The 25,652-nt window shown below is 45.2% G+C and overlaps 1 protein-coding gene across 2 annotated transcripts in view; it reads right to left on the bottom strand.

Moving 5' to 3' along the window:
- DPY19L1 (dpy-19 like C-mannosyltransferase 1) overlaps positions 1 to 25,652 on the bottom strand; it is a 107,961-nt gene that overhangs the window by 9,108 nt on the left and 73,201 nt on the right. For both annotated transcript variants that reach the window (XM_053260700.1, XM_053260698.1), the window contains 3 exons: positions 22,003 to 22,030; positions 12,092 to 12,211; positions 11,028 to 11,202 (listed from right to left, as the gene is read on the bottom strand). In XM_053260700.1, the coding sequence (XP_053116675.1) occupies positions 11,028 to 11,202; positions 12,092 to 12,211; positions 22,003 to 22,030 (323 nt within the window). The remainder of the gene's footprint in view (positions 1 to 11,027; positions 11,203 to 12,091; positions 12,212 to 22,002; positions 22,031 to 25,652) is intronic.

The raw sequence follows: 25,652 nt of genomic DNA, 5'->3' as shown, positions 1-25,652 counted from the left end.
ATCTAAAAGTTCACCCTCCAGGCTGATATGTTTAACATGCGGAGGCTATGGTGAAAGACCTTGCCTCTCTCTGTTCAGTGAGAAGAGGTCTGGATGCTGACACAAGCAGTGATGGAGACCTTGGGACAGCTTGAAGAGGAGGGGAAACTATGGCTGTCTTAGCCACCATGGTCTGAGTATTATACATTTTGGTTTTTGTTGAGGGATTTTGCTCACTATACAGTACCGGAGAAGGAAGGGTGGGAAAACATAGGTGCATGTCCCAGGGGATCTGGAAGGCATCTCCCAGGGACCCCGTCCCACCACCTCCCTCGAGCAGAAGAGGGTACTTCTTTTGTTGAGGAGAGTAGGAAAGAGGTCCACTTGGGGAGTTTCCACCAATGGAAGACATTGGAAAGGATGTCGTTGTTGACTTCCCACTCATGTTGGCAGAAAAAACCAATTTCTCTGCAGAGGCTGTCTGCCAGAGTATTGTCGGTGCCCTTGATATGAAGGGCAAGTGAATAAATGTGATGTTTTATGCACTAGTCCCAGAGTTGGATGGACAGGTTGCAAAGGGACCTGGAAACTGTGGCACCCTGGCAATTTATAAAAGCAATGGCAGTGGTGTTGTCCAGAAAGACTTGGACCTTTGGGGCCCTTGGTATTGGTAAAAAGGACTTTATAGCCAGTAGTAAGGCTAAGAGTTCCGGAAACTTTATATGGAGAACTGACTGAAAGCGGTTCCAGAGGTCTTATGCCCGATGTCCTGCACAATGTGCACCTCATCCTATCAAGGAGGCATTTGTCACAAGTCAATATGGTGACAGAAGGATGGAATGGGACACCCGATGTAAGGTTCTCTGGAAGGTCCACCACAGCAGGGAGTCCAGTGTTATTTGTTGCAGCAGCTGCTACATGCACTGGCTGTTCACATTAGGTTTGACGTTATGAGGAGCATGTGAAGCCTGGCATGATGGAAGGTAGCCATGCAAGAAGCCATCAGCCCCAAGAGTTTTTGGATGAACTGTGCGCCTGAGTGGGTTCAGAATGGAAAAAATGAACGATATGTCAGAGGGACACTTGTCCTTCTTCTGGAAGACAGGTATGCTTCAATGTAGCGTCCAACACCAAGCCAATCTACATCAGATATTTCTGAGGCACCAGGACAGACTTTTTGAGATTCAAATGGATGCAGAGATCCTCTAAGAGTATGGGCACTCGTTGGATATGGCTGCTCAGAAGATTTTTTTAATGGAAATGATCAGCCAGTCGTCCAAGAACGAGAAGACAGATATCTTCTATCCTGAGGTGGGCGATGATAGCAGTCATAAACTTGGTAAAAATGTGGAGAGGCCATGGAGAGATTAAAAGGGAGGACTGTATACTGGTAGATCGGGTCTACCGTTGTGAACCAAAGGTACTTCCTGTGCCCAATCAAATCCTAATGTGGCAATAAGCATCTCTGAGGTCCAGAGCGGCAAGCCACTCTTCCTCTGCTAGAAGGGGAAGGAGCTGTTGGAGAGTCAGCATCCAGAATTTGTTTGTATACAGTGGGTATAGGAAAGAATCACCCCCTTTAATAGACCTTAAATTCTGGTTCCCTTACATCCTGAAATGAAAACACAAAGAAAATTCCCTTCACCAGCTGTACTTATCCAATGCAACCTATAACATCCAACTGAAAAACATCACAATTACAGTCCAGAAAAAGTGTCAGAGACAAAAACAAGAATTACTGAGATTGAAAAAGGATCACCCCCCCAATGTCAATATTTTGTTGAACCACCTTTTGCTTTAATAACAGCCTTGAGTCTGTTGGGATACTTCTCTATCAACCTTGCACATCTAGACGGAGCAATATTTGCCCACTCCTCCATACAGAACTGTTCAAGTTCGGTCACATTGGATGGTAGGTGTTGGTGGACTGCTATCTTCAAATCTCTCCACAGATTTTCTATGGGATTTAGGTCTGGGCTCTGACTGGGCCACATGAGGACGTTCACTTTTTTCTCCTTCAGCCACTGTGTGGTCAATTTTGCTGTGTGCTTCGGATCGTTGTCATGTTGAAAGGTGAATCTTCTGCCCATCCTCAACTGTCCGGCAGAGGGTAGCAGGTTTTCTTCCAAAATCTGACGGTATTTTGCCCCATCCATTTTTCCTTCTACCCTAACGAGGGCCCCAGTCCCTGAGGCAGAGAAACACCCCCACAACAGGATGCTGCCACCTCCATGCTTCACTGTAGGTATGGTGTGTTGTGGATGGTGAGCTGCGTTGGATTTACGCCAGGTGTACTGTTTGGTGTTGAGGCCAAATAGTTCAATCTTGGTCTCATCTGACCATAAGACCTTTTCCATTTGGCATCAGAATCTTCAAGGTGCCTTCTGGCAAAGCTCAAATGAGCTTTAATGTGGCCTTTCTTGAGAAGTGGCTTTCTCCTTGCGACCCTCCCAAACAAGCCACATCTGTGGAGCGCTTGTGAAATTGTTGTCACATGCACAGAACAACCACTCTTTGCCATGAAGTCCTTTAACTCCTTCAGAGTGGCCATTGGCCTCTTGGTAACCTCTCTTACCAGTTTCCTCCTTGCTCTTCCATCCAGTTTGGAGGGCCGACCGGATCCAGGGAGGATAGCAGTCCACCAACACCTACCATCCAATGTGACCGAACCTGAACAGTTCTGTATGGAGGAGTGGGCAAATATTGCTCCGTCTAGATGTGCAAGGTTGATAGAGAAGTATCCCAACAGACTCAAGGCTGTTATTAAAGCAAAAGGTGGTTCAACAAAATATTGACATGGGGGGGGGGTTGATCCTTTTTCAATCTCAGTAATTCTTGTTTTTGTCTCTGACACTTTTTCTGGACTGTAATTGTGATGTTTTTCAGTTGGATGTTATAGGTTGCATTGGATAAGTACAGCTGGTGAAGGGAATTTTCTTTGTGTTTTCATTTCAGGATGTAAGGGAACCAGAATTTAAGGTCTATCAAAGGGTGTGTGATTCTTTCCTATACCCACTGTAGATACATTTGTTCAGGGAATGGTGATCTATAATTGTCCAGATACCACCACCTCTTTTGGGTACTTGGAAGTACCTGGTGTAAAAGCTTGCCCATCGGTCTTTTTTGCAGAACAGGTTCTATTGCCCCTTTGGACAAAAGTTTCTTGGACTTCTGCTAGCAGTATAGGAGTTGCTGGGGTGGATTTTATCTGTAGGAATGGGGGAGAAGTATGGAATTCTATAGTGTAGCCAGTGGAGATGATACTTAGCACCCAAGCATTGGCTATGATAAGACACAGAGCTGGAAGGGAAGACTGCAAGTCTTATGGGTGTGGAAGCGGGGGCAAGAAGTCAAAGGCCCTGTTTGGGTTGGTCTTGGTGTTTGTTCTTCAAGTATGGCTTGTTCCTTTGTGAGAAAGAGCATTTCTGGGAGATTTTGCCATCTCTCCAGTTGGACCAAACATATGGGTATCTGGGTCTGTCATACTGCATTGAGAGCAGGCTTGAGGAGTCAAAGATGACATAAATGTTTTGACCACAAACTTTGATTTTTCCCTCATACGCCTCCATAGTTTCATCTCTTTGGGAGCTGAATAGCCCCTCCCTATCAAAAGGGAGGTCTTTGATCTTATCTCTTATGTCAAGAAGAAGAGATGAGGAATGCAACCAGGCATGGCGAATTAAGGAGACAAAGCAAGCCAATGTATGAGACTCTGTTTCCATTAAATGTTTAGTTGTGCTCAGAGTCTGGTATGTGATATCCAGAGATTTTGACAGAAGCTCCCTGAATTTTAGGGATGTAAGGGATGTTTGAACCACAATTCAAACTGAATTTTGAATTCAAACACAATTCAAAATTCAAATCAAATCAGCCTGGTCCGTCTGCTCTGAGTTTGAACCAGTCTGGCCCCAGTTCTAAGAACTGCTTTGTGGGCTGGTTCACCAGGAATCTGGTGATGATTCTCCTTTACAAGTAAAGGAGGCATTCCCTATCCTAAACGTTGGAAGCGCACGAAAGGGTGATCTGTATCTTAGTGGGGGCAGCAGAGACATCGTTGGCAGAAGGCAGTAGTGGCTCCTCCAAGGTCCCCATCAGCCTCCTAAAGGGCAGCCCGGACCAGCTGTGGCCCTGTTTGAGACTCCGTGCACACCCAGGCTGTCCTTCAGGAGGCCGGCGGGGTCAGGGCTTGGAGCCCCCACTGCCACCCCCTGCTGTGTTTGCCATGGCCCCACTAAGGAACAGAGTACTCTTTATCACCACCACCCCGCCTTTAGGATAGAAATGCCCCCTTTTCTTCCTTCCCCTTTACAATTATACCCCTGAACCAGCCCGTGAACCGATTTGGCCCAGTTCAATGTCCAAACCAGACTTGGTTTGGCTGAAACCAGACCGGGCCAGGATTCAAACTGGCTCCAGGCACATCTCTACTGAACCTAGCTTGGATAGTGCCAGATGAATTTTGCAAATAATCCTTGAACTCTTCCCAAACAGAGTAGTGGAATTTAGACATGTATGCCAAGTAACTATTTTCATCAATGAAGATGAAGAGTAGAATTTTATCCCCACAGAATCTAGTTTTCAACCTCCTTTATCAGTGGGAGCATAGTGTTTGTGACCAGATTTGCTTCCCAAAGCACAATTCACAACAAATGAATTCAGTGGAGAGTGCTTGAATAGGAATTTGCAGGAGTCCTCCTGCACCCTGTAGACATTTTCCAACCTTTTGGAGATTGAAGAGGACAAGGATGTGGCTTCCCATGCTGATTTGGCAGAACATATGAGCACTAGAAGCATGGGAAATGCAGCTGGTTGAAACATGGAGGTGGAGATCACAAAATCATAGACCAAAACTTTACAGTATGGATTGAGGTTTTAAGCTGAAAATTGAGGACTTAAACCATCTCAGCTACCTGAATGTGATAAGATTTTATCTTCTCCACTGGGGAGTTGGAAGGGTGGTTTGCACACTGTCTTCCAGTGAAGGGTTCTCATATGTAGAGAACTGACAGTTTTCAGTGCATCAATCAATATTTATTATGGTCATAGACCAGCATAAAGTATAATGGTGATTACATATTAAAAGTGAGAGTAGATAAAAAGTGATTAATTTTTTTTTTTAAACAGTATATATTAATACAAAAAGGACTAAAAATACTAAAAATGGTAGATAATACACCAAAAGCCTGAGAAGTAATAAAAGTCATAAAAAGGCATGAAAGGCATAAAAGGGGTGGGCATAAAAATGGATGTTAAAAGGTTAAATGACATAAGACAGAAGAGTAATAAAACTGGAAAACAGTGAGATTAAAGGTTATAAGGAACAGTAAAAAAGGGAGGCATGTGAGCAATTGCAGGGCCTGCCCAGAGTCACCGAGAGTCAGATTAAGGCTGATAGGACTCACTGCCTGTCATCCGCAGAGGAATGCTGATCGCAGCCACACAGTGCCTTGAGACGCAACATGTGATGGCAGGCTCAGAGTCAGAGAGTAGCAAGGAGCTGTATAATTGGCTCAGACGACCTGGATACTTGCTTATCAATGGAAGGATGAGAGAGGCGTAAATGTCTCTATAGAATAAACAGTAGAAGAGAACATGCTCAGTAGTTTTGATCTGCCCTAGGCCACAGGGGCATAATCGCTCTGCAAATGGGGTCCTTCTATAGTAGCTTTCTAGCACTGCTGAAGGGAGGCCATGACAGTAAGCCAAAGCGAACGCCCTTCTGTGCTTTGGAACCTCCAGTTGGGTGATATATGCTGCTGTAGCAACAGCATATCTAAGCCCGTCACTGATATGAAATTTTGATACCCTGCTGAGATCAGTTTGGCGCTCAATGTCTATAATGTGCTGCCTGATGGTTGCTTTTGCCTGGTCGTAGCCCATGCTGAGCAAGGTCAAGGGGGAAAGGCCCAGGGTAGCTATTTTTGTCTCAATTTTCTGAATCCAGCTAGATTGGTATTCATCACGTAGGGTTAGGGGGGCAAAACCAATTGGGCAAAAGGACAGTCTGAGCCAATAACAGAGGATGGTCATCCACACCTTAGCCTCCAGCTTGATCAGGCCTGTCCCCAGGCGCAGAGAGGCATTGGAGACAGCTCGATACTTGGAGTGCTGATTACAGGAATCTAGACTATACAAGTTCCAGAGTCGCAATGTTGGGGAAGGGGCCCAATTGAGCACCATAAAGGAGCTGAGCTAGCGACTTGGCTGTAAACAGTTCAAGAGCTACGGGTACATAATTGCCTCCTCTTGTCCGCAGGAATTTGAGAATGGCAGAGGAGCTTCTCTGGGCATTTAAAGCCACATGTTCTCCATGAGCTTTCCTAGAGCCACCAGAATGAAAAACTACTCCCAAGTATTTGAAGTGTGCAACTTGCTCGATTTTATGCCCCTCAATACGCCAAGAGTGAAACTTGGGCCTCCTGGCAAAGGCCATAATTTTAGTTCTGTGATAGTTGATTTCCAGGCAGTCCTCCCTACAGAGCAGCATCAGGGCCCTCAGTAAGTACTCTTATAAGGCCAATGGGGGTCTTTGAGAGGATAGCTGCATCTTCTGCATATAACAGGATGGCAATGTGTCTCCCAGCGAGCTTTGGAGGGTGGAAACCTGGATTGCTGAGCTGGCCCACCATAGAGTTAATGTAGAAATTGAAGAGGAGTGGGGACAAAATGCATCCTTGTTTGACGCCCTTCTGAGTTGTAACAGCTCTTGTGAGGTGGCCTTGGGGGCTACATCACACCTTGAGTAATGTGTCTACATGCAGGCTGTGGGAAAGATATAACAGGTGCCAATCAATGGAGGAGGCTTCCAACTTTTCCCATAATTCAAATCAAATCAAATCAAATCAAATCAAATCAAATGCTGCCTTGAGATCAATGAAGGCGGCATAAAGAGAGGTCACCCTACAGGAGGAGTATTTCCCGATGAGGTACTTTAGAACTAGGCACCGATTGATGGTAGAGTGCCATTCCCTGAAGCCCGCTTGTTCCTCAGCAAGAAGATTTTCCTGTTCCAGCCAATCCCTAAATTGCCCGTATAGGTGTCTTGCATAAAGTTTACTAATGGTTTTGAGCAAACTGATGGGTCTGTAATTGGCGGGATAATCCTTCTTGCCCTTTTAAAAAAAAATATAGGGACAATGATAGCTACTCCCCAGTCCTTGGGAATTTGGCCATTCATGTCAATACTAGCCGACCCCGCACAGAGCATCTGTGCGCTCTTTGGGGCCAGCGGTTACCTCTCCCCCCCACCTTCCACCCCAGTCTCCACTTCCAGGCCCAGCTGCCTCTCCTCCCCAACGCCACTTCTGCCCTCCACTTTCTCCCCTCCCCCCGCCCGGGCCTTGCCTCCGCAGCTGGGCTGGGCCCGACGCTGCCTCTGGCCTCTGTGGCCAGGCCTGCTGCTGCCGCGGCAACCAAATCTCCTGGGTGCGCTTCAGCCAATTAGGCCTTTCAGTCTCCCCCCTGCTTCTGCCCCAGTCTCTGCTTCCGGGCCCAGCCACCTCTCCTCCCCACTGCCACTTCTGCCCCCCCCTTTCTTTCCTCCCTCCTGGGCCTTGCTTCCCCGGCTGGGCCCACCACTTCTGGCCACCACGGCTGGGCCGCCGCCACAGCAACCAATCCTCCTGGGTGTGCCTCAGCCAGTCAGCTGGGCTCTGGGATGCACATTCCAAGGCACACCCAGGAGAATTAATATAATAGATAGGTGAAGAGTGATGCCAGGATAGGGGCCCACCAGGCCAGATTATTTTTAACAGCCTCCGGTGGAATAAGGTCCTCCCCTGGAGCCTTCCCCAGTCTTAACTGGGCAACTAGAATGTGGGTCTCTGAAGCTGACACCAGAGTATCCTCAATGGAGTATCCTCAATGACACAGGTGGAGCTTCTGCAAACAGCAGAAGGGTCTTTGTATAGGTCATGAAAGTATTTCTCCCAGATCCCTGGGTGAATGTGACAATCCAACTGGTTTGGACCATAGCTAGGAGAGTGCTTTGTAAGATGCCAAAACATGGCAGAATCTTTGGATCTAATGGCCTGAGTGAGACCCAGCCAGGCATCTTTCATGGCATCTCTTTTCTTACGATCCAACCAAAGTTTGTACTGTCTTTTCTGCTGAAGGAGATTCTGTGCGGTCAACAGTCCAGAACTAGACAGACTTGATAGGTAGTGGCAAGGGCTTTTTTGGCGTTAACACAGTTCTTATCAAACCACTGCTTGGAGGCCTGTTGACTGTACATGTGGCTCACAGTTCTTACAAGAGAGGAACTGTTTTAATTCCTGGACTATTTATTATTATTTATTTATTACATTTATAAACCACCCCATCCAGAGGCTCTGGGCGGTGTACAATAGGGCACTGTAAGACTAGGCACTGTAAGACTCCAAAGGTGCACAATTAGGGTCGTAGTTAGTAGGGATGATTGAATACACAGCAGGTGGCCAGAGGCAAGTAGCTCACTTAATGCTTGATTCAGTTGTGGAGACCATTTAGCATGGCATTATGCTCCTCCCACCAAGGATATGGGGGGGGGATTATAATGGTTCTCTGTGTGGAACTGATGAATATAAGGCTTTAAAGGGAGCGAAATTGGGAGATGATCACTGTCAAATTGGGGGGCCAACCTCAGATCTCTCCACCAGAGGGAGCAGGTTCCCTGAGGTGATAAAGTAATTGATTAGGCTCATTCTGAAGCCGGCCAGATAGGTGAACTCGATGAGATGGTCATTTTCAAGTAAGCCATACAAAATGAAGAGGTTGAGTCTAGTGGTCATTAGACTCTGGCGGAGACCCACATAATGTGACCTTTAGTCCTTTGAAAGGCGAGTAAGAGGGAGCCCATCTGCCTCAGGGCTGGGTGAATAAGCCTTCTGTTGAGTGTATAAAGTATGGTCATCAGGACCCAGCCTAGCATTTAAATCACCACACATCACCACATATACATTAGGAATGGAGAGAAGGTCTACTATGTAGTTTTCAAATTCAGCCCACATTTATCTGACCTGTAATTTCCTCCATTGCAGAGGGAGATAAATATTAATTATCAACAGTTTGCATTGGCTGAATTGAATCAGAACTGCCATAGCATATTGCTTGAGCGGTGGAAGCACTTTCGAGGATGCGCATAGAGAGTTGGCAACAAGCACACCCAGGCCACCATTCTCAGTGTATGTAGATTTGTTAACAGAGTCTGAGGAGGAAGTATAGAAATCAGAGATGAGTGTTTGTGGCACTGGAGCAGGGCCTTCAGATCCCATATGAGGAGCAGACACCTCAGCAGGGGAAACTGGGGACACTGGTTCAGAAGATTGTGGCACGGCCAGTTTAGCAGGCAGTAATGGTACAGCAAGTGGGTCCAATGGCTTGAATGAAGTGTCTGCAGCGAGGCAGGACACAGGATTTTGAGGTGTAATTGACTTAAGCTGGACAAGTTTCCAAAGTCGGAATTCTTCGTAGCCATAAAGTAGGGATGGTGAGGGCATGAAGGCAAGATCTTCGAACCTCCCAATCCTTTTCACATAGCCTGGGTCCAAAGCCCCAGGCAAGTTCCAGTAATTGAAGCGGCTGTGATAAGGTGAATATGCAGGCAATGAGGAGCCTTGTTTTCTATGGTTGGGTAGGAAAACAAGGTGGTGAGCAAAAAGGGGTTACCCTCACCGGAGACGTTGATAGGGTCTTTGGGATCTCTATCACACTGGAATGGTTATCTTCACTGACATCAAGATCATGGAGCAAAAGACCTTTAAAGGTGGCCCTTTAAACGACCTGATGGCATCATTACTGGAAGACCAGGATAGCGTCAATGTCTTGAAAGAGAGTGTTCTCTTGACATGGATGGTGTCAATGGAAAGGTACCTCTGAAGACTGGTTTGCGAGAGCAGCCATAGGAGCAGGAGCATTCTTGGGCTGAGAGATGTTGGAGGAAATCAGTAGGGTCACCAACATTGAAGGACCAACACTGGCAGAGACCAATAGAATTGGGAGGTACTATGTTCGACATCAATGTCATAGGTGCCACAGGCTGAGTAGGTGGGGCTGTCAAAACCTCTCCAATGATCTTGGGTGAAGAGGTCGACGAATGCTAGCCAACCACCTGGACAACTGACATGGATTGTGTCCAGAAGGCAGTCAATGTCAACCACAAGGTCATGAAGAGGGCAACGAGTGGCCTGATACCATACTGGCAGTTATGGACTGTGTCAGAGTCTGTGTATGCACTGGAGAGCCAGATTTTGATGAAGTTGATTGCATCAAGATTGTTGAGGTAGACGATCCAATTTTGTGATGTTTGGGATAAGAGAATGGTTCCTCTTCCCAATGTTTCTGCTTCTTATGGAAATTATGTTCCTCTTTCAACACATCACCAGGCTTTTTGAAAGTAGTCAGTATAGTCACAGTAGAAGAAGTTGATGGAGTTGAGGCCAGCTTCGACATGGTCAATATACACCGAGCCAGCAATGTCAATGAACGCAATGTCAATGAAGGGCCTGTTCATAGAGAGCTGCTCTCAAATGTAACTGTATTTTTCCCTGTTTGCTTACCAAAAATAAGCAAATCTTACAGGTGCAGATGTTATGGTCTTCCCCCAGGTAGAATAGACACTGATCACATTTGTCTGAAGAGGAGAGGGCCCTATGACAAATAGAGCAACATTTGAAGGTCTTTTTAGAGTCCATTAGCAATCAAAGTTAAGGGGTGAGGCAGAGAATGGTCTAAAACAGTTGGAGGTCGGGTAAAACGAGTAAGCAAACTGAGCACAAGGAGTAAGAATCCAAGGGAACAGTTGGAAAGGAACTGAGCTAGGAAGCACTCTGCCTCTGAGGTTAATGAGTGCATTCCGCATGCAAAGGTGGCGCTCCAAATCACTTTGAGGAGCTTGAAATCCTTTCATGGGGACTATTGCGCAGGTGCAAAGCCCACATTGTGAAGAATACTGGATCTCCACTAAGATCCTGATTTTCTGCTTAGCATAGAACACAAGATTTCTATTTGCCATACACTAGATAATATAATAGATACTGTAAAAAGGGGTTTTGTAGAGATATTTTTTTTACCTTGTTTTGTGTTTGCTTTTATCCACAACAACAGTTCTTCTTGTGGAAAGTTGCTGAATTCTCCAACAATATTCCGTTCTTTTTCAAGGTTTGCTATTCCTTCAAATGCCATCATTGCTAAAATGGCAAGGACAAGTGTTCCAGGCTGGACTTTGCTAAAGACCCATCCAAACAGCTGATGCAGGGAAATTGACAGATATTTACATTACACACTACTTAAATTCTACTAGTTTCCAATTCTCAAAAGAGTAATTTAACACACATTAAACTGAAAAGATTTAGACCCCTATACATATTAACTTTAAAGTTAAATGGCAGACTCTATAAACTTCAATATCAATAAGGATGTATAAATTGAGTCAAATATAGCAGACTTAGTTCAATTTGTCTTTTTGTATCACAGAAATTGTTCATCGATATAATATTGTTTAGTACAGTATTGTAGGGAGATGTGGTTTATGAGGCTATGTAAGATATATTTTTAGGAAACTGTGCTGCTGTGTATGTTATTGCTTGTAAACAGCCCTGAGTCCTATGGGAGTAGGGCAACATATTAATCTAAATAAATAAGTAATAAATAAAACCTGTAAAAGCCTATGAAGCTGCCTCCTTTCATACCTCATGAATATTTACACAAGACCATATCTATTTGCTTTTTTAATGCCATCTATGTACCAAGTTGCTACATAAGAGCTTGTGTAGAAAGGCATTCTTGGTAGTTTACACTCCCCCTTTCCCCCTTTTTAGGACTAAGAAAATATATTTTTCTTTAAAATCTGAACCCAATGGCTCCAAACCAAGAGAACAAGGGCAACAGAATATACACTTGTAAATAAACACTACCTAATGCAGAAGAACACTGACTGTGCGGAAATACTTGTGAATGAAAACTAACTTTGCCACTCCCCACTTGGCATGCGACAGGCACTTGCGCACCCAGGGGGATAGATCCACCTGCAGAAACCTGTTTCTGTACATGTATTCATTAGCTGAGACAAAGACGTGGTGTCTGCACTTCAACATTAACCATCCGAAATACTGAGATGTTTCATGTATTGACTTACCTGCTTTGAACATATCAAGGACGTCATAATGCACATATGAGGTGTTAGAAACAACTTTAATCGCATAATTAAAATAGCAAGAATCGCAAAGAAAATAAGCTGCAGTGCATGATATACTATCTGCAAACAAACAAACAAACAAACAAACAAGAAGTCAGAAATATGCATCTCTGGTATTTTCAAATCGAACTTTTCTTTTACATAATACACCTAAAAATAATTGCTTATTAAAATAGCTATCAAAATTTAAGAAAGAACAAACATTTACCTTTTTACTTACACCTTAGTATTGTATATAAATCTATTTTAAAATGTATCCAATATGCAGGGCGGGGGGAGGAGAATGTAAGAGATGATACATTTCAGAAGGATGAGTGGATGAGTGGAGTGGCAGAAAGTAGATTGAAACAGTATTATAATTGCTGTAGTTTTCTACACTTCCTTTATAAAATACAGAATTCATATCAGTTTTATCTCTCCTTCACGTCACAGCAAGCACTCTATCCAAACAACTAACTTGCATGAAATCTGGTTCTGAAGTCCAAATAGGAGTTCTCAGAAGTAGAAGGGTTCACTCATTATTTTAACAGAGGGCACCTCCCTTTGCTGCACGCAGTTCCTCCTTACACTAAAGTGAACGACAAAATCTTGTGCAGGACTTCCATGTATGCAGTACAGGAAGACTAAAGGCCAGCTATGGCTTTGCTTCAGACAGACTGTTGTGCTTGTACATAGCTCTTGTCTTACTTTTTGAGGCTGTTTTGAGGCTCATTTAAATGCAAGTTGGAAAAGTTGCAAGTTGGAAAACAAAAATTGTACTAGTTGAGCCAAGCTAAACTGTGCCTCGAGCCGGCTCACCCACCACTACCTTTTTCTCCCTCCCCCCCCACCCACAGCTTTCTAGCTGGCAGGCCCACCCGCTTCCCCCCCCCACGCTTTCTGGCCGGCAGGTCCACTTCTTCTCCTCCCCTGCTTAGCTGACCAGGCTTTCTGCTTGCCCTGCTTCTTCTCCCCCCCTTCTCCCCCCCTGGGGCTGTCTGGCTGATGGGCCAGTTGGAAAGCCAACCCGCCACCTCCTCCTGTCTGCTCACCAACTCCCGGCAGCGGCTGCCTCCTCCAGCCACTGGCCAGGCTGCGGCCAACTTCTTCAGCCAGGCTGCTACCGCCTCTTCCGGCCATCGGTCGGCATCGCTATTTTCTCCCCTGTATCCATCACTATCCTATCCGGCAGCTACTTGTGAACTCTCGTGAGAGCTGCCACACATGGGATTTGCGACAGGTATGCTTATGAGAATTATATATAAAGCAAGATTATCTTCTTTATATCAATTTCTCTTAGACATACCCATCGCTAATCCCATGCGTGACAGCTCTCATGAGAGTTTGAGCAGCTGCTGGATAGCAACAGGGATGGCTGGGAGGGAAGAAAATGGAGGCGGCTGACCAACTTTAATGTAAACCAACCTGAGCCTTTTAGAAGGGCAGTATAAAAGTTTTAATAATAAATAAATAAATAAATAATAAACAAACTGGCAGGGAAACAAAAGGGTGGCAAGCAGCAGCGGGTGGGTGAAGGAGGGAGGAAGACCAGAAAATAGTGGCGGCGGCAGCAGGTGGGTGGGGGAAGTAGCAGCTGGCAGGCAGATGGGGGAAGCACAGGGGAAAACGGCAGTGGAAGGAAGCGGAGGAGGAAAAAGACTATGACAGTGGTGCGGGGGGGGGGAGTGGCAGTGGTGAACTAGAGGCGCAGATGCTCGGCACCCAGTTCACCTAGTTATTATTATTACTCTAAAAGCAAAGTGAGTTGTTTCTCCCCAAAATGCAAACTTGCATTGCCTTGATTCTTCTTGTTAAAACATTTTCTGTGAAGTACACTGGAGAAAAAAATGACCTTGTGTCATACCCAAGAAGTTTCTTCAATAAAACCAGAAATAAAAATTTAACCAATATAACATATGCCTTTTAAACATCAAAACTGAAAAAAAATGCAGCACATCAACTGCTGAGGCAAGTCACCGAGACCTTATTAATTTAAAAACAATGCACACAGAGAACTGTACATGTGGAAGGCAAGAGTCCTCCAAAGCCAGACATGTTCTTAGTAGTATCTTAAATCCGAGTATCCTTAACAGTCAAAAAGTCAGATTTTGAAACTGTCTCACTTTATAGACAATTTAAACTGAACATAGTCTTTAATTATTGCATTGATCATTACATTCTGAAGTCATCCAATACAACAGTCTATGAACTGATGGATATCTTGGATCCATCAAAGATCACAAAAAAGGAAGAAGAATGGTCTGCATAAGTTTTGAGGGTGTCATTAAACATTCACAATACATTAGATGGAATATAGTAAAATAATATATTCAGTGGCTGTTAATAAGAGTTGCCTATGCCTATTAAGTGACCTCTTAAACACTGGGTTATTTCGCTGACCCTCAGATTTCTTGCTGAAAAATACAGTCTATAAAAACACAAATTAAGCTCTGTCTTTTTCTGTAAAACTAGAAAATTGAGCAAAATATTTTGCTGACATCATGAACAGGAGATGGAAAGTGTGACAGGAATACTTAGCACTACAGAACTACATAAAGATACAGCATCAAAATACACACAAAATTAACAGTTCCCATCCATGTAAAACAACTATGTAAAGAGATTTGTGGCTTTTCCCCTTAAATTCTAAGAACCTTGGGACAAGGAAGCATTTTCTCATACCTTTCGTTAAGTAAATCACTTTGATACTTTTTTGTTAAAAATATTTAATCATCATCATCATCTTGTGCTATCATCTCCTTCTTAATATTGTACATTTTAACTTTTTTAAAGCATGCATTTAATTAATGTTTCCCCACAAAGGCCTTATTTCAAATCTCACCAAAATCTGAGCTGCATTAGGTTAGAACATGGGATAGGGCCTTTACAGTGGCTATACGTCAGTTATGGGATTCCTTTTCAGAAGAGGGCTCACTTTGCCCCTACTCTGTAGGGATGTGCAAATATGTTCGACGTCGAACCAGTTCGGTTCAACTGTTTGGGGCTGAACCAGAACCCACTCCCCCCCGGTATGCAAGTTTTGTTTTTTTAAGCTTTATTTAAAAAACAAAACAAAACTTATCCCCTCCGGGGGCCATGCAAAGGCACAACAGCCTCCAAATGGCCACAGCGCTGAGGGGGAAAGGCCGAAGAATGGCCAATTTCTTAAGTAAGGGAAGCTGGTGGGGGAAGAGGGGACCTCCGTGGATCCCCCCGCTGCCTCAGACAACTCCCCCGGAGGAAATAAGTTAAAAAAACAAAACTCATGAAACCCTCCCCCCAGTTTGAGGGGCTGCTGGACCAAAGTGGCATGGTCCAGTCCAGTTCCAGTTCAGACTCAAACTGGACCAGACCAGCCAGTTCTGTGCACACTCCTACCACTCTGCTGGTTTTCCACAGTCAGATGAAGATAAACAGGTTGCTTACCTGAAACAAATGCTCTGGTAGTGGTTCCATACATTCATAAGTAGTGGGTTCTGCACCTGCGCAGATTAGCTTCGGGAAGAATTCGTTAGCTCCTCACAACGCTGTCAACTGCCCGTTGCACATGACTGCAGTACCCTCTAGTGGCAGTTGGGCGTCTCTGTATTCAGTTTCTTGATGGCCGCCATGGCAGCGTGGCCCATGAAGGTACAGTGGCTTGCTATTTCAGCAGTGGGGACGGACAGACGGGTGTTATGAATGTATGGAACTACTACCAGATCATCTGTTACAGATAAGCAACCTGTTTATCTGGATAGTGGTTCCATCATTCATTTTAGTGGGTGAATTACGAGCTACCCAGTTGGAGGTGGGTATGCATTGCAAGTCACTGTAACACCCTTTTCAGGACTGCCCGTTCAAACTCAGCAGCCTTAGCCGCACGCAGATCTATGGTGTAGTGTTTTATAAACGTCTGATGTGACGACCACGTGGCTGCTGAGCAGATATTTGCGAATCGAATGCCTGCCAGATGAGCCGCAGATGTGGTGTAAGCTCTAGTAGAGTGTGCCCTTTGGTGAGTAGGTAAATACCCTCTGAATTTCCCTTGTAGGTCAATAAACAACGGAGGTGTTTTACAAATACTTCTAGTGGCCTTCAAATAGAAGAGAAGAGCTCGTCAAACATCCAGCAAATGCATTGCCCACTTGAGAGCAGACAAAGGCTCCCTGAAAAAGACAGGCAACACAATCTCGGTATTTAGGTGAAACTCAGTAACAATTTTAGGTCGGAAGTCGGGATCTAAGCACATGACGACCCGTTCTGGATAAATCTTTGTATATGGTTCATCTATACGGAGTGCAAGTAGCTCAATCACATGTCTGGCCGAGGTTATTGCCACCAAAAAGAGTGTCTTTAGGAGTTAAGAGTTTCAGTGACGTAGTTGCCATTGGTTCAAACAGTGGCTCCGTCAGCGACGAGAGTACCAAGGAGACACTCCACTTTTCGGCTGGCAGCCTTACAGGTGGGTATAGGTTATTGATGCCTCTCAAAAAGTCTTTACATCTTGGGTGGGTGAAGACCATTTTTCTGTCCCACCCATTGTGGAATGCAGATATAGCCGCCACATACACCTTTGCTAGGCTGCTCTGCTTCAGAGTGGTCAGGTAGAGGAGAACAGCCTTTAGGCTTGCATCTTTGAGGTCATAGCCCCTGGAGGCAGCATGCGTTGCAAACCTATGCCACTTTGCCCGATAGCTGCGTCTCGTGGACAGCTTATGGGTGTTCAGGAGAATCTTCCTCAGAAGCCTATCCTCCATGCAGTGAGACTCAGTATGGATAAGCTGGGATGAACCACCCTGCCCTGGTCTTGTGTTATCAGATTTGTCCACTGTGGGAGTCTTTTGAATCTGCCTCTGGACAGTCTGAGTAGTTGTGTGTACCATGGTTGCCTTGGCCACCATGGTGCAAGTACAATGGCCCGCGTCTTGTCGTGAAGGAACTTGGCCACCACCCTGGGTAGCAATGGAGTTGGTGGATAGGCATAAAACAGTTCCTGGCTCCACTGATATTGAAAAGCCCTTGGTACGTGGTCTGACTCCCATTCGGGAGCAATATTGATCGCATTTGCTGTTTTCGAATGTCGCAAACAGATCCACCTTTGGCCTGCCCCAAGTATTCCAGTATTTCTGGATTCAATTCCCATTCGTGCTGCTCCAGCACCAGATCTCTGCTCAGCGAGTCCGCCAAACAGTTCATGGTGCCCTTGATATGAATGGCAATGGGATAAATCTTGCGCAGGATGTACAAATTCCATAACTGTAGAATGAGACTGCATAACGATCTGGACACCGTTCTGCCCAGCTTGTTTACATAAGCAATGACTGTTGTATTGTCCATCTGTAGTTGGACAGTTTATCCCACAAGCTGCTCCTGAAAGGTGACTAAGGCCCTGAATGCAGCCAGCAGCTCCAGGAAGTTGATATGTAGAAGTTTCTCCTTTGGAGTCCACTGCACCTGTACCCTGTGTTGTGACGGGTGGGCTCCCCAGCCATGCATGGAAGCATCAGAGGTCACCGTTGTCGACGGTCTCTGTGTTTTGAACTGCATGCCGTTGAGCATGTTCGACTCCTTTGTCCACCAATTCAACGAGTCCAATATCTTTCCTGGAAGTATGACCCGCTTGGCTTGAGGCTCAACTCTTGGTTTGTAGGCCCTTAGAAACCAGAGCTGCAACCTGCGCATCCGTAATCTCACATACAGGACTGTAGTGGTGCAGGACGCCATCAGGCCTAGCATCACCTGGACCGTCCTTGCCTTCTGCACGGGATTCTTCTGACACAAGAGAATGAGCACGTGCTCAAGCGTGCAAACCGTTCCTTCAGGAGAAAAGCCTTTTGGGCTGTCATATCTAACTGTGCGCCGATATACTGCAGGCGCTTTGCTGGTTGTAGAAAGGACTTCTCCCAATTTATCTGTACACCTAAATTGTCCAACAGGGTTGTCACTATGCCTACGTATTCCAGCAGTTGTTCTTGTGTTCTGGCCATCAGAAGCCAGTCGTCCAAAAAAGGGTATATGGACAGGCCCTTTGTCCTGAGATAGGCGATTATCACTGCTACACACTTTGTGAATACCCTTGGGGCGGTGACCAGGCCGAAGGGTAACAGATTGTATTGATAAATTTCGTTCCCCATGGTGAAGCAGAGATATTTGCGATGAGTTTCCTGAATGCCTATTTGGAAGTACACATCCTTCAGATCGAGCGTAGCAATCCAATTCTCCCCGTGGAGGAGCGGAAGGATGGCTTCCAATGTTGTCATCCTGAATTTCTGTACTTTGATGTACTGATTTAGGCCACGAAGATCCATTATAGGTCTTATGCCCCCATTGCGTTCGGAGATTTGGAAATACCAGGAATAAAACCCCCTCTGGCTGAGAGCCCACTGCACCAGTGATATCGCTTCCTTCAACAAGAGCTTCTGCACCTCCTCTCTCAGTACTGGTGTTTTGGGAGTGTATCTCACGCCCAGGAATGGAGGATACTCCTTGAACTACAGCACATAGCCTGTTGAAACCATATGTAAGACCCAGTGATCCGATGTTATATGGTGCCATGCTTGGGCATGGCTTGCCAGTTTGATGGTAACTCTGGCGGAGTTCAAGGAGATGGTGTTCTTTGCATTGATGTTGTTTTTGTTGTGTTGAAGAGGCATGTCTCATGTTGCTGGTGGGCTCAGACCCTCATCAAACCTGCTGCTTTGACTGTGGTGTTCTCTTATTTTGTCCAGACTGGTTCGTCCTGTTCTTAGAATAGAAAGATCGCTTGTTGTTACCGTAGCGCTGGTAGGGGTTCCTGAAGTCTCTTTTATCGGACTGTCAATAAGTGCCTTGACGTCTCTGGTATTGATTGAACTAGTTGTATGTTCGGTATCTGTTGGAATACCGTTGATTTGTAAAGGAACGTGCGGTAATTTGTGACTTCTTCCATGTTTTCGTCGGTCTTGTCTGAGAACAGACCCACACCATCAAAGAGTAGAGTCTCAATATGAGTATCATGTCTTGCTGCAGCCCTGTAGCCTGTAACCAGGCATGTCTTCTCAAAATGATGGATGATGTTAATGTCCGGGACTCGGAAACAGCCAAATGCTTTGCATTCGCCAATTGTTGGCGGGTGGCTGCAGCTGTCTTTGCAAATACAGTCTCAAATATTTTTACAAACTCCCCTGGTTCCAGTATAGCACGTTGATCAAATAACGTCTCCCAGAGTGAATGTGTGTATCTTGCCTGGCATGCCACCTAATTTGCAATTTTGATCGACAAGCATGCTGTAGAATAAGTGCGTCTTCCTAGCACGTCAAATTTGCGGCCCTCCTTGTCCGCTGGTGTCGTATGCCGCTTGCTGCCTTTAGATGTCGTTGCACAATCTACCACCAATGAATTAGGAGCAGGGTGGTGCATAAGGTAAGCATGTTCTTCCTCTTGTATGCAATATAAAGCTTCCAAACGTTTGGAAGCTGGTGCTGAAGTCTGCAGCACCTCCCACGCTGATTTTGCCATCCTGGAGATATGAGGCTGCATAGGTAAGTAAACTAGCTGCAAACCAGAGGCCTATCTCATCATATTATACACAGGGTCTTCTAAGTCGGTGGTTTTCTCTTTCAAGTGTAGACCTAAGACCTGAGCCATTTCCACCACTTGCTGATGATAGCCCTTCATTTCTTCATTGAGTGAAGTAGAAGGAACAGTAGCAACATCAGAATCTGGATCCGGGAGAGCAGGTGTTTCTGGGTCTTCTGGATCAGCTATACTCGAGTCTGAGGTGTAGTCATCCTCTATATCATCATCATCTCCATCTGATGAAACAGGTGAGTTGCCCACGGCTGAAGAAGTCATTCGGACTGGCATTTGAGTATGGGTTGTCTGAGTTGCTGCTTGGTGCTGAGTGGACGGTATCGGCAGTAATGGCTTGTTTGGCATGTTAGCCTGAAGCGAGACAGAACATTGATGTGGCAATGATATTGAGGCTTGGACAGCCGTTTCTGTATGCTGCACAGAAATTACAGTTGTCTGCACGGCCGTCTCCTTCCTCTGAAGTTGCACTATGGGTACTTGTTCCCGTTCTCTTAACCACTCCGTGAATAGGGAGTACTCTTCCCTTGTCACCATTACAGACTCACCCCACCCTCCACTGGGTAGGAGACCCGTGACTGGTGTCTCCCTAGCTGAGAGAGAGGGTGTTTTGGGTATAGCCTCAGACCGGTAGTCACCATCCCGAAATCCCATAAAGGTACCAGTTGAAGGTGTACTTTCCTCTGAATATAACATGTGGGCTAGTCGTCTAGTAGCGAGATCACACATTCCCACTGGGGTCATTAGAGAGGTCTCTGTAGTAGCCTGTACAGGAAGAAGTTCCTCTTCAGAGACTGGATTAACGTAAGCAGAATCTTCCTCGATGTCGGGCTCAATGTTGGGCTCGGCATCGAGTGCCGCGTCTAATATAATTGCAGCTGTCGACTCTGACGCTGCGAGATGGCTCAATGTTGACATAGGCTTGAGTGTCTTTGTGTTCAACGCGTGAGCAACGGGATCCATCCCTGTTTCTTTCGACGTCGTGTGGTGTCGACGTCAAGCAGTCGGTGTCGATGGTTCCAATGTGTGATCCCTAGGGTCCATTCCGGTTTTCTTTGATATTGAGTGGTCTCGATGATGTGTATGTCGATGTTGTGCGGTATGTGTCTGGGGTCTAGGAGTCAGCAGTGACTGATGTGGTGTTGGGGCTGGGGATAAGGAAGCCGCTCGGTGTCAAGAGAACACAAATTCCTGCAGACCTGAAGGCGAAGGGGTATACTCCAAACTCTGATCATGGTGTTTGTGTTTAGGTTTCTTCTGCAGCGGCTCCTGCGTTGAAGCCTTATCCTTGTGCTTTCTCTTCGGGCTAGATCGGCGATCCTCAGGCCACTTAAATGGAGCTTAGGTGCCCACTGCCGTAGCAGTCGACATCGTCACAGTGGTAGACATCGAGGGTTTATTCAACCCCTCTGGGACTTTAGACTGCACTTTTGATGCAGGACCCGGTGTTGTCGCCTTGGAAGCAGTCTTAGGCATCAGAGACTCTTCCAACAAGTACACTTTAAGGAGTGCTGTACGATTTTTAAACGTCTGTTTATTAAAAGTAACACAGACTAAACAGGCTTTCGTATCATGCGTCTCCCCTAAGCACAATAAACAGACGGCATGGCCGTCTGTTGAGGGGATTTTACTGCGGCAATTGGTGCACCTCTTGAAAGTAGTCTTGTCCTTACCAGACTTGCCGGAGCTGCTCACCTTACCAGGCTTGCCTGAGCTGCTCATCTTTGAGAGGATCAGAGTAGTCGTCCGTTCCGTAGTCAAAGGGAGAGGCCTAGATTGAGTCAAATCCGAAGGAGTACCCAAAGAATAGTCAGAGTCCGTTTCCAGAAGTCAAAGAACTTATTATATGAGTAACAAACTTTCTTTGAGGAGCAAACTGTCTCTAAGGACTGATTGCTATGGCGATCAGAAAGAAACTGAATACAGAGCCGCCCAACCACCACTAGAGGGTACAGCAGTCACGTGCAACGGGTGGTTGCCGGCGTAGCGAGGAGCTAAATTCTTCCCAAAGCTGATCTGCGCAAGCGCAGAACCCACTACTTATGAATGATGGAACCATTATCCAGATCTTTTTGTTCAACTAAATCCCTGTTCCCTAATTAATTGTTCAAATTGTTGTTTTGTTTATTTTTTAATGTCAGTCACCTTAAAGACATTCTATTAATACATAAATAAACCTAAGGTCAGCCTATTTTTAGGAAAAGGTATTTTTATAGAAAAGGTCAGTTTCTATTTTTCACAACAGAGTAATTTTCTAATTTATTTGGGGGGGAAATTCTATTAAGACATATTCTAACAGAAATAATGAATGGGATTCTTACCTCTCCATGATTAAAAGGATTTTCCTGTCTGGACAAAAACAACACACCACTATTTGTTTATTGCACATAATCAATATTATCTATTATTAAGATAGTCATTTATGGAAGTGTGTCTTCTGTTTAAAAACTAAACCAAACTCAGAATATTGCAATATTATGAATTTACAGACTCTTAAGATATTACAAAATTATAAAGAGTGAATACCAGTTCAGAGGTTACTCATACAGTATATGCAGATGTCATCGCCATTTCTGGATATTTCAGAGAAAAAAAGAGGTTGCTTATCTGTAACTAGTGATCTGGTAGTGATCTGTTGTAATCCATAAGAATGGGTACTGCACCTATGCAGGGACATCATAGCTGAGTGCTCTGGTTTCTCTCCGCATCCAGACTCCACCCCCACGTGCTCATTGTGGGAGTATAAAAAGCGGGGCTGGATGCACTTCGTCGGTTCCTGGATGACTGCTGTGAGACGATCATCCTTTTCATGATGAGCAGAAGAGAACACTACTGCAGTGGAGATGGCCATGAGGGTCTTATGGATTACAATGGATCACTACCAGATCAATAGTTACAGGTAAACAACCTGTTTATCTGGATTGTGATCTGTTGTAATCCATAAGAATGGGTGTTTAGCCAGCTGCCTGAGGTGGAGGTTGCAGTAGCTATTGCAACACCCTTTAAAATACACTTCTTCCTAAGTTAGCCTCCGCTGCAGAGTGAAGGTCAATAGAATAATGCTTCACAAAAGGCAGCTTTGTAGACCAGGTGGCCACCTTGCAAATACCATTAGAGGAAATTCCTGACTGGTGGGCCGCTGAAGTAGCACAGGCCCTAGTGGAATGAGCCCAAATGTATTTCGGGGGCTCAACCTTCTGAAGTTTATAGACTAACAATAAAAGTTCTACTAGCCAATGAGAGAGGCATTGCCTAGAAACACAGTGACCCTTCAATTTCCCCTTGTAGGAAACAAACAAGTGTTTTGAAAGCCTGAAGGGCTTCGTACTGTCCAAACAGTATAAAAGGAGATTTTCCAACATCTAATGTGTGCATAGCCTTTTCTAGAAGTGTACACAGAGCCCTGAAAAAGGTGGGTGGAACAATGTCCTGGTTTAAATCAATATTTGAGACAACTTTAGCAAGAAACGTATGGTCCATATGCATGTCCACCTCATCTGGGTAAAATTTCATGAAAGGAATATCTATTCTGAGTGCAGTTAGTTTATTCATTCAGCATGCTGTGGTGATGGCCACTAGAAAGGCAGTTTTCAGAGTCACCATTTTTAGTGTTGCTGAGCCCATTGGTTCAAAAGGCTCTAAAGTCAAGACTGACAAGACATAATAGCAATAGCAATAGCAATAGCACTTACATTTATATACCGCTCTATAGCCGAAGCTCTCTAAGCGGTTTACAATGATTTAGCATAAGATATGCTTCATTGGGAGACAGATCATCTTATAGGAGGATATAGGTTATTCAGGCCTTTTAAGAAGTTCTTGCAGCTTGGATGAGTGAAGAGACTTTTCCCATCCCAGCCTGAGTGTCTTGAGGATAAGGCAGCCAGGTTTACTTTGATAGAGACATTTGCCAGGCCGGTAGACTTCAAATAAAGTTAAGTAGAGCAGGACCTGTTGGGTGGTAGCATTTTTTGGTCTAAATCCTTTGTTAGTGGTATAAATCCTGAACCACCTCCACTTGCTTAAATAGTTGGACCTTGTAAAAGGTTTGTTTTTATCAAGATCTTGTTCAGCAGCCGATTTTCCAGGCTGTCAAGTGCAGAGTGGCCACATCTGGGTGGAGCACTAGACTGTGGTCCTGAGACAAGAGATTTGGTAGTTGAGGAAGCTGGAGGTATCTGTGGCGAGACAGTGAGTATCTGTGGTGAGTACCAACAGAAACCAAATTTGGTGTGGCCACCAAGGTGTTACCAGGATGCCCGACACAGGTTTCATCAATAGTCTGGCTACTACTCTGCCAATTAATGGTCATGGAGGAAACATGTACAGAACCTCCTCAGTCCAATCTAGTTGAAAAACATCAACCAGAGAGAGAGGGGGGGAGGGAGGGGGGGCGTGGGTTGTGACCTGCTCTGGAGCAAAACCTTTCGCACTTTGTGCTGTTGCAAGCAAGTCAACCATGGGGTGGCCCAAGATGTGAACAGTGGTCATAGGACCTGGTCATGGATTTCCCATTTGTGTTGATGTTGTTGAGGGAAAGACCAGCTGATGTCGTTGTCCATCCCTTTTATGTGGATGGCAATGGGATGCATCTGTCGACAAATATACCAGTTCCATAGCTGGAGGCTCAGGGCACATAGTGATCTTGAGAGATTGTACCTCCCTGTTGATTTATGTAGGCAATGGCTGTAGTGTTGCCGAGTTGTAGTTGGACTACTTGGCCTTTAAACAGGGGTAGGAAGGCCTTCATTCCCAAGAATACAGCTAGGAGCTCAAGGAAGTTGCTATGTAATTGTCTTTTCTGTAGGATCCAATGACCTTGCACCATCTGGGTGTTGCAGTGTGCTCCCCATCCAGTCAGGGAAACATCCGTTGTGACCCAGATTTCTGGCACACATAGGTAATACAACCATGCTATATGTGGTGTTGAATCGTCCACCAGGTCAGTGATCATAGGATCTGAAACAGCACCATGAGCAGACGTTTCTGATTGTTGAAAATGGGCTCAAAGACTGATAGAACCACAACTGTAGTTTCCGCATCTTTAATCTTGTGAATGGAAATGTTGACTTGCAGGATGCCATGAGTCCCAACAGTCTTTGAATGCGATGGGCCCGCTGCTTCAGCTGGGTTTGGAACTCCAGGAAGAACTCCTTGATGATTTCATTTTGTTTCTTTGGCATGTAAGCTCATTTCATTACTGTGTCCAAAATCACGCCTATGTATGCTATGGACCTTTGAGGTTCCAGGTGCGATTTCTTCCAATTTATTCTGATGCCCAGATCCTATAGAAGATAGTACAGATAAAATCTGAGAATGTAACTCTTCTTTTGTTTTGGAAGTCAGGAGCCAGTTGCCAAGGTACAGGAAGACTGTCATCCCCATAATCCTGAGGTGAGCCACTACAACAGCGATGCATTTTGTAAAAACGTGTAGTGCTGTTGACAATCCAAATGGCAATACTGTATATTGGCATACTGACTCTCCAACTGTGAAGCGTAGGTACTTCTGGTGGTCTTCTCTGATGCCTATATGGAAGTATGCGTCTAAGATCCAGCATCACCAGCCACAGCTCCTGTGGCAGTATATCCTGTAACGCTATCATTCTGAACTTCCGTGTGTGCACAAATTTGTTCAGGTGATACAGGTCCATTATCGAGTGGATTCCCCCATCCCTTTTCAAGATTTGGAAGTACCTGGAATAGAATCTGTCCCTTCTCCATGTCCACTGCAATAGCCTCTTTCTCTAGGAGTGACTTCATCCTCCAGTGGGGAAGTCACCCTCATGAAGCAGATCTCTGAGAAGGAGGGCGTAGTCTTGAATACTATCACATACCCCACCAAAATGATCTTGAGGACCCAGCTGTCCAATGTTATGTCGTGCTATGTAGGGCATGGCATGTCAGATGGATGAGACTGGCATGTGATAGTGGTGGTGTATAGTTGTGACTTGCCAGGAGATGGTGTTGCT

Source organism: Hemicordylus capensis, chromosome 6 (genome assembly GCF_027244095.1).
Source record: "Hemicordylus capensis ecotype Gifberg chromosome 6, rHemCap1.1.pri, whole genome shotgun sequence".
In the NCBI taxonomy this organism is placed as follows: domain Eukaryota; kingdom Metazoa; phylum Chordata; class Lepidosauria; order Squamata; family Cordylidae; genus Hemicordylus; species Hemicordylus capensis.
Note: the sequence above shows the minus strand (reverse complement) of the source record. Positions and strands in the feature narration are given on the sequence as shown.